Source organism: Grammomys surdaster, unplaced genomic scaffold (genome assembly GCF_004785775.1).
Source record: "Grammomys surdaster isolate TR1022 unplaced genomic scaffold, NIH_TR_1.0 126063, whole genome shotgun sequence".
Taxonomy (NCBI): domain Eukaryota; kingdom Metazoa; phylum Chordata; class Mammalia; order Rodentia; family Muridae; genus Grammomys; species Grammomys surdaster.
This window is the reverse complement of record NW_021620873.1, coordinates 5,179,942-5,193,410: the sequence shown is the minus strand read 5'-3', so window position 1 is coordinate 5,193,410 and position 13,469 is coordinate 5,179,942. Positions and strand designations below refer to the sequence as shown.

Genomic DNA, 13,469 nt, shown 5'->3' with positions numbered 1-13,469 from the left:
TATTAGCCTGGCTGAGCTGCTACAACAAAAAGCCACAGACTGAACTGTATAAACCCCAGGAATTGTTGGCTGGGTGGCTGGAAATCTGATGTCAAGGTGCTGGTTGTTGGTTTATCTAAAGACAATTGCTTCAGCAACCTCTCTTACTTTTTTTTTTTTTTTTTTTTTTCGAGACAGGGTTTCTCTGTGTAGCCCTGGCTGTCCTGGAACTAACTCTGTAGACCAGGCTGGCCTCGAACTCAGAAATCCGCCTGCCTCTGCCTCCCAAGTGCTGGGATTAAAGGCTTTCGCCACCACCGCCCGGCCTCTTTTACATTTTTATTTGAAAATTGCATTCATTAACCCAGCCCTCAGGAGATAGAGGCAGGTTGATCTCTCTGAGTTGAGGCTAGCCAGGTCTACATAATAAATTGCAGGCCAGTTGGTTACATGGTGAGACTGTCTCAAAAAAAAAATATTGTGTTTGTGGGGGGGTTGCATCTGAATCGGATCAGAGGACAACTTTCTGGGAACCTGTTCTAGCACATTGGTCTTGGGGATTGAACTCAAGTATCCAGGCCTCCTGACAAAGGGCTTTACCCAGTGAGTCATGGGTACCAGCCTGGAGGTCAGCTTCTTGCTGTGTCCCCACCTGCTCTTTCCTCTGCTTGCAAATCATGGTGCAAAACACTCAGTGTTTATCTGAGCAGAACAGCAATTACTGTCCTCATCAGAGGAGCCTGGCTACCTTCACTGAACCTGTTCCCCACAGGAGGAGGAGTCAGGGAGAGTATCATCAGGCTTCCACTCGGGATTCAAGTCACTTTCCCCTCCTGTGTGCCACTGTCCCCATGTATGTAGATCTCCATGGCCGCATGTGTCATTGGGGACTGCTAGCGTCTATAGGAGATTAAATGAAGGGGAGGCCTTTATCTGTGCATCTTTGGAAAAATAGTGTCTCTCAAATCTTTATATAATAGGAATTTTCTGGGTCTTCTGGTCTCGGCCAAAACACCATGTGCTTGGCAGTTTTCTCCAGTATCCTTCAGCTCAGGTTACCAACTCCTCCGTCCACCTTTACAAACGCGTGTGTGCGCGCACGTGCCAGGGGACAACCTCGGATGTTACTCTCAGAAGACAGTCACCTGGTCCCCAAACCTGTATGTATGAGCTTGTGCATGCATGGCATGCTGCTGAGGTCAGAAGATAATGTACGGGAGTCCAGAATCTTCTATCATGTGCCTTTGGCTACTAAGCCATTCTGCAGGCCCCATCTACAAGGATCTGCCTGTCTCTGGTTCCCCAGAGCTAGAATTACTGGTATTGCCAACCCACCAACCCCCTTGAGTTCTGGGAGTTGAATGCACATATTCAATCCACACTCTTTCTTTTTTGCAAAGCAAGGACTGTACTGACAGCTATTTCCCCAGGTATGCTGGTCCCTATGTGGAAACAGGGTCTTGCTCTCTATGGTTCAGGCTGGCCTGGAACTCAAGATTCTTCTGCCTCCATCTTCTGATTGCTGTTTGTCCCAAGCCTGGTTTAACCACTTAACAATTTCCTGTTTCATCAGACTATGGTTATCAGGAGGGCAGAGGCCCATTGCTAAATCTCAGCGCCCAGGAGAGAGCACTATTTCTAGACTACACAAACTGTAGAATGAGGGGTGCCCCTGTCTTAAGCCCAGTGTATCATTAAGAAGATGCATGAACTACAGATTCTCAGGAAGCTTCTTGGGGTAGAAAGATGGCAGTCATCTCTGCCTTCCCAGAGGACCGTGATCCAATGAAAATTGAGCTATGGCTGGAGAGGGACAAGAGGAGGCAACGAAGTTTGTGGGACTTGGAGAAGCACCAAAAGAAAACACTATTACATTTGACAAAAAGCTGCAACTAATTTTTTTGCCTGATGTCCTAAATCGTGTCCAAGGGCTCCGTCCTAGAAACAGTCATCTCGCTTATGGGGGACAAGAATATTTGGACAGACAGCTTGCAAATTAGGCACTTTACTCCGCTCGAAGTTAATCTGCCTACAGGGAAAACCAGCTCCTGGACCACACGTACGGAACACAGGAATAAAATGGCAGCCACCAGGAACGCGGGCGCTGCCCAAGGTCACGTGACTCACTAGCTTCCGGTCCTCCCCCCCAACCCCCAGGCTCTTGAGTCGCACTTCCTGGGCTCGGGCGGACCGCGCTGAAGGATTTTGCGGGTCCCAGGGCGCTGAGGCTGCTGTGACCTGAGAGCGGCCGCGAGCGCATGGAGGGGACCCCGCCGGGGGCGGCGCCCTCCTCGGCGCTGGCCGCCGTGCTCAAGCACAGCTCGGCGTTGCCGCCCGAGAGCGCCCAGGTCCAAGGTTACGACTTCAACCGCGGCGTCGACTACCACGCGCTTCTGGAAGCCTACGGCACCACCGGCTTCCAGGCTACCAACTTCGGGCGCGCGGTGCAGCAAGTCAACGCCATGGTGAGGTGCGGGGCGACCGGGGCGGGAGGTGGGGCCGCTCCGCGCGGATTTCCGCGTGAGCGTCCGGGAGAGGCGGAGTCCTGGTAAACTAGTGTTCTGGGATGGGAGGAGCTTGGGCTTAAAAATCAAAAAGGGCTTGGTAGGAGGAGCTTAATGCTGGGAGAGACTTGGATTCGCTTTTTCCAGTGGAAGGAGACAGTGGAAGAAGTTACGGGGTGGTTCTCAAAAGGGAACAAACCCCAAGTGACAGACCTGGACCTGGAATGGGAGGATTAGGGTCTGCACAGGGGTTGTGCTTTGGTTTGGTTTTCCCTGAGTGCAATCAACCTCTGGAATCCAATCCATGTGGGGTTCCTCAACTGAGGTTTGGAGTCTTAGTGCAAGTTTCCTGTGCCCTTATGACCAGATTGAGAAGAAGCTGGAGCCACTGGCTGTAGATGAAGATCATCACGAAGACCTGACTCAGAGCCGCCGCCCACTCACAGGCTGCACCATTTTCTTGGGCTATACTTCCAACCTCATCAGTTCAGGCATCCGTGAGACCATTCGATACCTAGTCCAGCACAACATGGTGGGTCCACGTTAGCTCTGTGGCCCCAACCTCCTCGGGCCAGCAGACAGAAAGAGTTACTGATCAGTTAAGAGAAACGAGAGGCCAGGAGTATTTGTTCTGTGAAAGATTTGGGTTTGGTTCCCAGTACCCACATGGTGGCTCATAACCATCTGTAATGGGATCCGACGCCCTCTTCTGGTGCGTCTCAAGAGAGGGACGGTGTACTCACACACATTAAATAAATCTTAAGAAAGAGTAAAGGCTGTGAGGAGATATGGAGTATTGTCTTTAGATTTACTGTCAGTCCTTATGCCTCAGCCTCCTTCCTGAGTGCTAGGATCACAAGAATGTGCCACTTTTTCTGACTCTGGGTCTGCTTTCAGCAGAGGACTGGGCTTGAGTTGTTTTTGTTGTAGAGCTCATACTTTGGGTCTGGATGAGCGCAGCCACTGTTGGGGTGCTGCTTAGGACGGTCAGTGTCGTTGCCTGTGACTACAGGTGGATGTATTGGTGACCACTGCTGGAGGTGTGGAAGAAGACCTCATCAAGTGCCTGGCACCCACGTATCTTGGCGAGTTCAGCCTCAGGGGGAAGGAGCTCCGGGAAAATGGGATCAATAGGTGAGGCTCTGAGTACTGGTGGGGGCAGGGAAGCTGGACTGAGGGTCCCCATGACCAATGCCCACATGGCTCCCATTTCCAGGATTGGGAACCTGCTGGTGCCAAATGACAACTACTGCAAGTTTGAGGACTGGCTCATGCCCATTCTGGACCAGATGGTGCTGGAGCAGAATACAGAGGTAGGGCAGGAAGGGCTCACAGGAAGACCTACATAGTAGAGTCAGAGGATATTCGAGCTAATACTGATATTCTCTCCCCTGTTAGGGTGTGAAGTGGACACCTTCCAAGATGATCTCCCGGCTTGGGAAGGAGATCAACAACCCAGAGTCTGTGTATTATTGGGCCCATAAGGTGGGTTGGCTGGGGACAGCATTCCTAGGCTTTGGTTTGCACTCACTTGTCTTTGCAGCCACATGAGAGTCTCTATAATTATTCTTAGTCTTCCCAAGTTTAGATGAAGAGTGTTGAACTAGAGAATGTCACTTGACTGCAGGGTTCTCCTAGTTATGCCCCATGCACTCATGGGATTCGGTGTAGTGCCTTAGAAGTCAGTGGGGCCTGACCCAGGGCACTCTGCACCCTGGGACAGTGCAGCTCAAAAGTCTGGACAATAACAAGCCACTGCTCAGTGTGCCAGCCGGGTGTGGTTTTCTTCATGTCTGCCTCCACATGTAAAGCAGAGGGGTCATGTCCAGACAAATCAAGCGGCCTACTCAGGTCTGGAGGATGCCACTGGGTTGGGGATCAGAGTTTTTCTGGGGTGTGAGCTGTAGCTGCTAACTGGTCCTGTCTCTACCAGAACCACATCCCTGTGCTGAGTCCTGCACTCACAGATGGCTCACTGGGTGACATGATCTTCTTCCATTCCTATAAAAACCCAGGCTTGGTCCTGGACATCGTTGAAGGTGAGGTGCTAAGGCCCTGGGAGAAGGGGGAGGAAGGCCTACTGAGGCCAAGGCCTGACCTCTGCCTTCTCTCCCAGACCTGCGACTCATCAACATGCAGGCCATATTCGCCAAGCGCTCTGGGATGATCATCCTGGGTGGAGGTATGGTCAAGCACCACATCGCCAATGCTAACCTCATGGTGAGTGAGTGGCTCTGGCAGGCCATCCCCACCCGCTGTTATAAGAGACGGCCTGCTAGGCCTGGACTACAGCAGTGGACTAGACGACCAGAATCCATGTCCTCTTTGGAGTTATGTTGGGGTGAGGCGGGTCAGACAGCCATAAGTGACATGCATGTGAGGACTAAGTCATGTCAGGCAAGGTGACTAGTCATAGCTACTTGGGAGACTGAGGCAGGAGGAAGGCTTCTGCATAGGTCAGGGCCAACTTGAGATGCTGTAAGGTAAAAGGAATGCTGTTTATTGAAGGGGATGTTGGAACAGGCTTCTGGAACTGTAAGCTTGAGGAGATGATGTGCTCCCCACAGGGCTTTTGGTTATGTATGGGAAGAGCATTCTCAGTGAGGGAACTCCAGTGCAAAGGCCCTGAGGCATCTTCACCTCAAGTGGTGAAGGCAGCCTAGAGGTTACACTGCAGAGCTAGCTAGGCCTGTGGAACAAAAAGAGGGTTTTGAAACTTGCTCTGACTGAGAACAGGACTCGGGAAGAGCATGTTTGCACAGGCCCTCTGGTAGCTACGGGGTGAGAGTAATGGATCTGAGGCGCAGAATAGTGCTGTAGTGGGAGCAGAGGTAGGTGTGGTCTCCTGTGGATGGTTTGTGGCAGCCACCTAGCCGTCTCTCCCGCCCTACACACCCCTCTTACTTTGCCTGTGTTTTAACTGCCTTGTCCCATGGATGCTCAGAAGCGGCACGGTTTGCTTTAGGGTGGGACAGCTTATACCCAGGCGGTACAAGGGGTTGGAAACATGATCACTTACCCAGTAACCTCAGGCACCAATGGCCCTTCCTAAAAGCTCTTTAGGCCTTCCTCTGTGTCATACCCAGCCTCCGAGGCTGTGGTGGTCCCTTTGTCTATGGCTTCTGACCAAGCCTTCCTCTACCCACAGCGGAATGGAGCTGACTACGCTGTTTATATCAACACAGCCCAGGAGTTTGATGGCTCAGACTCGGGAGCCCGGCCAGATGAAGCTGTCTCTTGGGGCAAGATCCGGATGGATGCACAGCCAGTCAAGGTAGATGGTGGCCGGCCAGGGTCCACGGCTGTCCCACGGGCTGTCCCACGGCTGTCCCATGGGCTGTCCCATGGCTCCATGGCTCACTCAGGTCCTCTGCAGGTCTATGCTGATGCTTCTCTGGTTTTCCCCTTGCTGGTGGCTGAGACATTCGCCCAAAAGGCAGATGCCTTCAGAGCTGAGAAGAATGAAGACTAAGAAGAAGGGTAAAGACTGGGGTTTCTTGCCATACCTTTATTTATTACTTTATAGAGCAGCCCCTCCCTGGGCCCACTTCTTGGTCAGCAGCCTCTAGAATAAATGTTCTTTTTGTTGGGTTTTCTGAGTTAGTTTGGATCCTTGGTGTCAGGTCCGTAAGCCTCAGCCTGCTCCACCCTCTGCCTCATAGGTCTCTTCTCGCCAGTACTGGATGCTACCTCCCATGGCAGTTAGCAGGCAGGGTTCTGTGGGATGGTAAGCCAGTGACTGCACCACATTCGAACCCACAGGCAGGGCCAGCGCTAGGGCACCCTACGGAATGAGTGGTAGGGAAGAGTTACTCTCAGTCAGTCTCCTTGAGGTCTAGCCTGAAGTCCTCAGTCATCTCTTCCCTGACTTCTTTTGGCAGTGCTGGGAATGCTAGGCAGATCTTGCCTTGCCACTGAGCCACACCCTTGGCCTAGAGACTCCTAGCCTTGGCCATAGAGAGGCCCTAGCTCAGTCTTCCTTGTGACCCCCCCTGGAACCAACTACAGCCACCACCTTCTCCAAGTCCTTTAGCATATTCTGTTCCCCTTGCTTGAAATATTCTTCCTGCTTTTCTCTCATTCATCCTTCATAATTCCAGTTTAGGAAGCTGAGGCAGGATGAATTCAAGCCCAGCCTGGGCTACAAAGTGAGACACACACTTTCACCCTCTGCCAGAAATCCCTGCCCAAATACCTGTCATTATTGCTCTTTTCAAAATGGGAAACACAGAGCTGACGCCCTTGGCAAGGAGCACAAGGGGAAGGCTCACCTCCACCAGGTCCCAGAAGAACACTTTGCCGTCCTCAGAGCAGCTGACCACGTGTGTATCCCGCTCGCTCAGGCAGCAGTCCAGCTTGTACTGCTGGTTTTTATGGCCAGTGTACCTAGCAGTGGGCGTGGGAAGGATCAGAGGGGCTTGTCCCACCCCAGAAGTGGGGTGAGGGCAAAGGTCAACCACGGAGACTCACTCGCCCAGCAGCTCCCCTGTGTCTTTGTCTAGAAGCCGCAAAGTTGAGTCCAGGCTGGATATCAGGGTGCACTGCCCGTCCCGGCTGAAGCAGGTGCAGGTGATGGGGCCTGAGAGAGAGCGTGGCGGGCAGGTAAATCTGGGTCCTCTTGTCTGTCCCATCACTTGCCTCGACTGTCCCACTGGCCTCCAGGGCCACACTCACTGCCCACGTAGTCTGAGGAGACCTGTCCCATCCTTAGGTCATAGCGCCTCACGCGGCCATCCACGGAGCTGCAAGAAAGGGTAGATCTAGCCTAAAGCATTGCAACCTTTTGCTCCAGGGCAGCCTGTGTCCCTGTGCATTCCTCGCCATCTAGAAAAATGTGAGGAAGGCAGTGATGCTCTTCTGCTCTGTGACTCAGTCTCAGGGGACAATTTAGCCCCATTCGAAGAGCTATGCCCTCTCTTCCAACTCCTCAGCGCTGTCTAGATCCTACACCTTCTGCTTGGCACAGCAGTCGACCTTACCTGTACCTGGGTTCTATATCTGCACATTTGACCAACTATAGCTCTGGAATACATTTTATAAATATTTTATTATCTCTCTTTTCAAGACAGCGTTTCTCTGTATAGCCCTAGCTGATCTGGAACTCACTCTGTAGACCAGGCTGGCCTCTTAGCCTGCACAGGCTCTGAGTTCCATACTCAGCATCTCAATCAAGCAAACAAACCAAAACCATATAGCAGAATGGGCAGCCAAAAATTTGCTATCTGTGGTAGATCCTGAAATCAGCTTACTATAGATACCAAGGCGACTGTACTCTCAGAGTGCGACTCCTTCCCCATCCCCAGACCATCTTATTTTTATCATGTAGGTATGAAGGCTTTGCCTATAATCTCCAATCCTTAATTCCCCCCCACCCCCCACAGCAGCTTTCTCCTTTTTCTGAGACAGGATCTCACGGAGTCCTGACTGGTCTCATAGTCACTTTGTGACTGAGTTCATCCTTGCACTTCGCTCAGGCTGTGTCCTACCACACCTGCCTCACCAGCAATTTTGGAAGCACAGCCACAGCAATGCCAGTCTTCCCCTCAAAAAAATACGGCCTTTCACTGCTCTCAGAAAAATAAATGTCCAAATGTCTCCTGCAGACCTCTAGAGCCTGTTCAGCCGGCCATGCCTTCAGCAGCTCTCATCTGGCTTAGCTGTACCTGCCAAGTTCATCTCCTTGGGATGTGTGCTTGCTCTCCCTCCAGCTAGCCACTAGGTGGCTCTAATCCACCAAGATTGCTCTCACCAGGCCTTTGCTGCTACCAATCCTCCCATTTTTGCTGTCTTGCATGTTCTTGCTTCTTGACTTTTGTCCCTAATGTGACTAGATTAGTTGTACTTCTGATTTATTTATTTATTTATTTATTTATTTATTTAGACAGGGTTTCTCCGTGTGGCCCTGGCTGTTCTAACTCTGTCAAGACCTCTGTCTGCTTCTGCTTCCTGAGTGCTAGGATTAAAGGCATGTGTCATTATTGCCTAACTGTAGACAGGCTGGTTTTAACTCTTGGTCCTCCTGCTCTGGCCTTCTCAATGTTGGGAAGATGTTACCACATCTGCCATAGTTGGCATTCAGTAATTTTTTGTTTGTTTTTTTTGAGATAGGATATCTATTTAGTTCTAGCTGGCCTGGAACTTGTTATGTAGACCAGAATGGCCTGTAACTCAGAGAGCCACTTAGCTTTGTCTCCCAAGAACTGGGGTTAAAGGCACAATGCCATCACATCTGCCTGGCTCATGGTTGCATTTATTTATGTAAATTTTTATTAATTTTTCTGGATTTTTATCTCATACATGAATATTTTTAGCTGCATGTATGTATATGAATCATGTGTGGTTCCCTGGGGAGGCCAAAAGAGGGTGTTGGATTCTCTAGAACTGGAGGTACAGATGGTTGTGAGCCACCATGTGGATGCCGAGAATCAAACCTGGGTTCTCTGCAAGAGCAGAAAGTACTCTAAACCACTGGACAGTCTTTCTAACCCTCATGGTTGCATTTATTGACTGTCCTGCTGGACAGGACAGGCTAGGAACTGTAGCTCTGTCAGTGGAAGAGGCTACACAGTTTCTACCATGAAGTAATGTATGCTTAACAAGGAAGGTCTCAAAAGGTCCAAGTAGGTAACAGAAGTGGGACCTCTCGAGGAGGAGAGTAGCCAACCAGGTGCAGCCAAGGAGAGAAGCACAGAGGGTGTTGTCTTTGCTACACTCTTGAGCTGAGCCACAGTGTGGAGTCAGCCACGACAAAGTTCCAGATCACCAAGCCGAGACTAAGCGATGTCTGTAGGCCTGGGAGAATCTCAGCAGGAAGAAAGCAAGACTTCTGATCCAAGTTAGATCTCCAGAAACCACACAGTGGCTGAATGAAGTAACAAGATCTAATGTCTCAGCATTCTTCCTGGGGAAATGGGAAGTGGAGATAGGAGTCTCTTGGAAAGCCACAGGCTGGCCAGTCAGCCTGGAGTACACGGTAGAAACGGAGAGAGATCCTGTCTTGCCTCAACATAGGAAAGGAGAGAACTTACTGTCCTTTCACCTCTACACACATGCCTGCACACACACAGTACTAAAATAAAATTAAAGAGAACTCGAGCCCCAGAGAGGCGTCTGACCTCTGCTGACACCTTCCCTCCCATACTCCCCTCATACAGATGTATCCTCACTAATTTATTTTTAAAATTGTTTTATGTTATTTGTGTCTTCGCTTGCATGTATATGTGTGTACCATGTGCATACCTTGTGCCTGCACAGGCCAGAAGAAAGTATCAGGTCCCCTGGAACTGAAGTTACAGGCAACTGATTGTAAGCCATCACATGGGTGCTGGGGATTGAAGCTAGATTTCTTTGAAAGAGCAGTCAGTGCTTTTAACCACTGAGCCATCTCTCCAGCCCTCATATCTTTGACCTTTTGGGATGCTTATTTTGATTTACAGAATGAAGTGTTGCCTAATTATCTGAGCTGGGCCAGGCTTTGAGGTGTATACCTATAATTGCCGAACTTGGGAGGCAGAGCTGGGAATACTGCCACAAGGCCAGCCTGGACTCTAATAGTGAGTTCTGTGACGGAGTGAGTCTCTGTCAGAAAAACAAAAAGCATATCTAGCCTGGGATTTAGCATTTTGTGTGTGTGTGTGTGTGTGTTGTTGTTGTTGTTTTGAGACAGGGTTTCTCTACATAGCCCTGACTACTTGGAGATCCAAATGCCTCTGCCACCATGCCCTTCACCGCTCTTTCTAACACTGTCAGCACTTGGGAGGTAGAGGCAAGAGGATTAGGAATTAAAGGCCGCCTTGGATTACAAACGACCCTGTCTCAAAAGAAACCAAACCATGGCCACTATGGCCTCCACTGGCACCAGGGCAAGGAGTGGCCCTGGACCTACTCACCCTGCCAAAATCTCATGGTCTGACACCTTTACACTGGATATGCCGTCTCTGGCTTCATCTAGTGTTTGCACTGGCTCAGGCTTCCGAGAACGACAGTCCCAACATCGGACACTGGAATCGATAGAACCTGTAAGGCCGACATGAAGGTGAGGTCAGCTTTGGGTCTCTGGATAGCAGCCAGTTTCTAGCTGTCCAGACCCAGACTCACCAGACAGGATGACCGTGGCCTCTTCATTAAACTGAACGGTGTTCACCTTCTGAGAATCAGGAATTACCAATTTAGAGAAGTGGGGCTTTGGAGGACTGGGATAAAGGCAAAGCTCTCAGTGCATGTTAGAGCAAGGGCACCTGTTATAGGTAGGGAAGGTGAAAGAAAGGTTCTGGGGAAATTGGAAGGAAGACAGTGCTTGGTGGCTGTCAGGGTATACTAGATGGGCACATTGGTTAGACTGTAACAAAAGGATCTTCCTCGTACCACCTAGGCGCTAATACGGATCTCCACAATGCACATGTTAATGAGGGTCTTCTGGCTTGTACTCACTCCAGCGTGGCCCCGAAATTTGCGCACGACCTGTCCAGTTGCTACATCCCACAGCACCACCGTCTTGTCCCCGCCACCAGAACAGAGATGGCTGTTGTCAAAGGAGCTGGAGGACGGGGAAAAAGAAGGTCAATAGCCACTCACGATCCTAGCCACTGCGCTCCTTATTCCAGCCTGGCCCAGGGCTCACCCGGCCGCATCCAGCACTTCGTAGCCGTGACCACTGTAGGTCCGCAGCAGCGTCCCACGCAGCGGGTTCCACAGCTTTAGGGTTTTATCGCTGCCGCACGTCAGGCAGTAGTTGCCATCCACTGGGGAACAGTAGACAGGGGTTACCGGACCGCGGCCTCAGGTGGAGGGACGCCCGGGATGAAGGCGAGGGCGCTTACCATTAAATCGCACGGCTCGCACCGCGCCCTGGCCGCAGTCCAGCGTCTTCAACCGTTTCTGCGGTAGCTCCGGTGCCCGCGGCTTTGGCTCAGGAAAAGCCATACTTGAAGTGCATTAGTCCGCTGCCTGTTTTACTGCTGATGTGTTGAGATCTCCTTCCTTCCAAGCTTTCAAAAAAAAAAAAAAAAAAAAAAAAAAAAAAATCCTTGCTTGGGTGTAACATTATTATTGACCCCTAGGATTTATTTCCTGCTTCGCGCCTCCGTGTTCATAGTTTCAGTGCGTTAATGACAGTGTTTGGGATACTGAAAGCTTCTTTCATTTTTCCCCCCTATACTTCCTACTTCCCAGGAAGTGTTCTGGCCTTTTCTCATTTTCCTTTTTTCTGGCTGACAGCCGTTCTGCTCACTGCCATTGGGAACAGAAGCGCTAGGTTACTGGTGTTACTCTAAAAGCCATCCTTCATTCTCACGCCGGAAGCTGCTGTTCTAGCCGTGAAAGAAGGACGGCGTGGTCCTCAGTTTGCTATGTCCACCAACAATATGTCCGACCCACGGAGGCCCAATAAAGTGCTGAGGTGAGCAGTCCAGCAAGTCATGGCAAGGTGTCTTTGGTTGTGGCCGTGGGTCTAGGCTAAGTTAGCCCAGGTAGGACTTGGTCGCTCCTGATCCTTGAACATGTCGCAGGTATAAGCCTCCTCCGAGTGAGTGCAACCCGGCTTTGGACGACCCGACTCCGGACTACATGAATCTTCTCGGCATGATCTTCAGCATGTGCGGCCTCATGCTTAAGGTGGGTGGGGATGAATTTCCCTGAGTGTCTGTTGGTCTGCCTGAAACTGAGGCCTGGGGGCGGGTTCAGAAAGAGGCAGGTCCTCTGGCTGTGCTGGAGGTGGGGAAGGGGGCTGTCAGCGCGGGGCGGAGCTAGGGTGACGTCCCCAATATAGGGGAAGTTGGGCTTGCACTTGCGGACGTGTACACCGGCTAGCGGGTCTGAGGGTGGAGCCTAATTTAGGCAATTTACAGACGACTTGTGGAAAAAAGGCAGGGAGGGTCGTTAGCATGTGGGAACGTTAAAGCAGTCTGAGAGGATGTGGTGGGGGGAGAGGCCAGACACACACAGCAGGATCAGAAGCCTGCTGCTTGAAGTAGGCTCTGAAGGGTTGGTGTTGAGGTACTTACCCGGGGACAAGGTCTGAGCTGGAGGTAGAACTCGACGTTTGAGGATCTCGGTCGTGGGAGCTCCTTGGCATTCTTGTCACTGACTGACCCAGTCTCCTCACCCACCTTTCTTCAGCTGAAGTGGTGTGCTTGGGTTGCTGTGTACTGCTCCTTTATCAGCTTCGCCAACTCCAGGAGCTCGGAGGACACGAAGCAGATGATGAGTAGCTTCATGTGAGGCCCCCGAGTAAGGGGGTGGGGCCCCCTGAGTTAAGGGGGTGGGGCCCCTGCACACTCTCCAGGACTGACAGCTCTTCTCTGTCTCAGGCTCTCAATCTCGGCCGTGGTGATGTCCTATCTACAGAATCCTCAGCCCATGACGCCGCCATGGTGATGTCACCTAGGAGGGTTGGATCCTCGGCTCTGGCACACCTTTTCTCTGGTCTAGCCTTTGGCTGCCTCCCCCCTCCCTCAGCTGCTGTCCTAAACTTGCCTGAGTGTGGTCTCTGGGCTCCCAGCTGAATGGAGGGAAGTTGGCCCTTTCTTTGGGGTCCTGCTTCTGCTTTGACAAAGAGATAACCCTGCAGACTTCCCTTTAATCTTCCCTCCCCTGGCCACTGTTAGGAAAAACACTGGTCATGTTTCTAAGTATTCCCTTGTTTTCTTATGAAACCAGTTGATATAAAAATTTCCACTCTGCTTTGCTTGTATTACTTCTCTCTGGTTCATGGGGTGCTCTGCCCAGTGAAGACTGCCCTGTTTTGGGACCCCTGTCTGAGCTTTTTTAAAAAATGAGTTAATGTTTATATTTCACAAGCCTCATGTCTAGGGTTAGACATCAGAGGCAAGACAATTATTTCTATACTTGGGTGATTGTTGGCCCTGATAACTAATCTAGGTTTTGGTTTTCTTTATGTGTGTGTGTGTGTGTGTGTGTGTGTGTATGTGTGTGTGTGTATATGTATGTATGTGTGTGTGTATGTATGTGTGTATGTGTGTGTGTATG

General features: G+C 50.9%; 3 protein-coding genes across 3 annotated transcripts; 2 read left to right on the top strand and 1 right to left on the bottom strand.

The window, feature by feature from the left end:
* Window positions 1–2,147: 2,147 nt before the first annotated feature.
* Window positions 2,148–6,082, top strand: Dhps (deoxyhypusine synthase). The gene is made up of 9 exons (XM_028755480.1): window positions 2,148–2,444; window positions 2,851–3,015; window positions 3,496–3,617; window positions 3,700–3,796; window positions 3,882–3,968; window positions 4,417–4,522; window positions 4,600–4,703; window positions 5,632–5,757; window positions 5,860–6,082. The coding sequence occupies exons 1-9, from the start codon at window positions 2,238–2,240 to the stop codon at window positions 5,953–5,955; spliced, it is 1,110 nt and encodes a 369-aa protein (XP_028611313.1). The 5' UTR covers window positions 2,148–2,237; the 3' UTR covers window positions 5,956–6,082.
* Wdr83 (WD repeat domain 83) lies at window positions 5,965–12,604 on the bottom strand. The gene is made up of 10 exons (XM_028755481.1): window positions 12,485–12,604; window positions 11,303–11,470; window positions 11,104–11,224; window positions 10,914–11,019; window positions 10,581–10,629; window positions 10,373–10,499; window positions 7,158–7,225; window positions 6,954–7,062; window positions 6,755–6,869; window positions 5,965–6,267 (listed from the first exon to the last, which is right to left on the bottom strand). Exons 2-10 carry the CDS (start codon window positions 11,403–11,405, stop codon window positions 6,118–6,120), a joined length of 948 nt encoding a protein of 315 aa, XP_028611314.1. The 5' UTR covers window positions 11,406–11,470; window positions 12,485–12,604; the 3' UTR covers window positions 5,965–6,117.
* On the top strand, window positions 11,653–13,173 carry Wdr83os (WD repeat domain 83 opposite strand). Its single transcript, XM_028755482.1, has 4 exons — window positions 11,653–11,880; window positions 11,990–12,095; window positions 12,600–12,697; window positions 12,791–13,173. The coding sequence occupies exons 1-4, from the start codon at window positions 11,831–11,833 to the stop codon at window positions 12,855–12,857; spliced, it is 321 nt and encodes a 106-aa protein (XP_028611315.1). The 5' UTR covers window positions 11,653–11,830; the 3' UTR covers window positions 12,858–13,173.
* The last annotated feature ends 296 nt before the right edge of the window (window positions 13,174–13,469 follow it).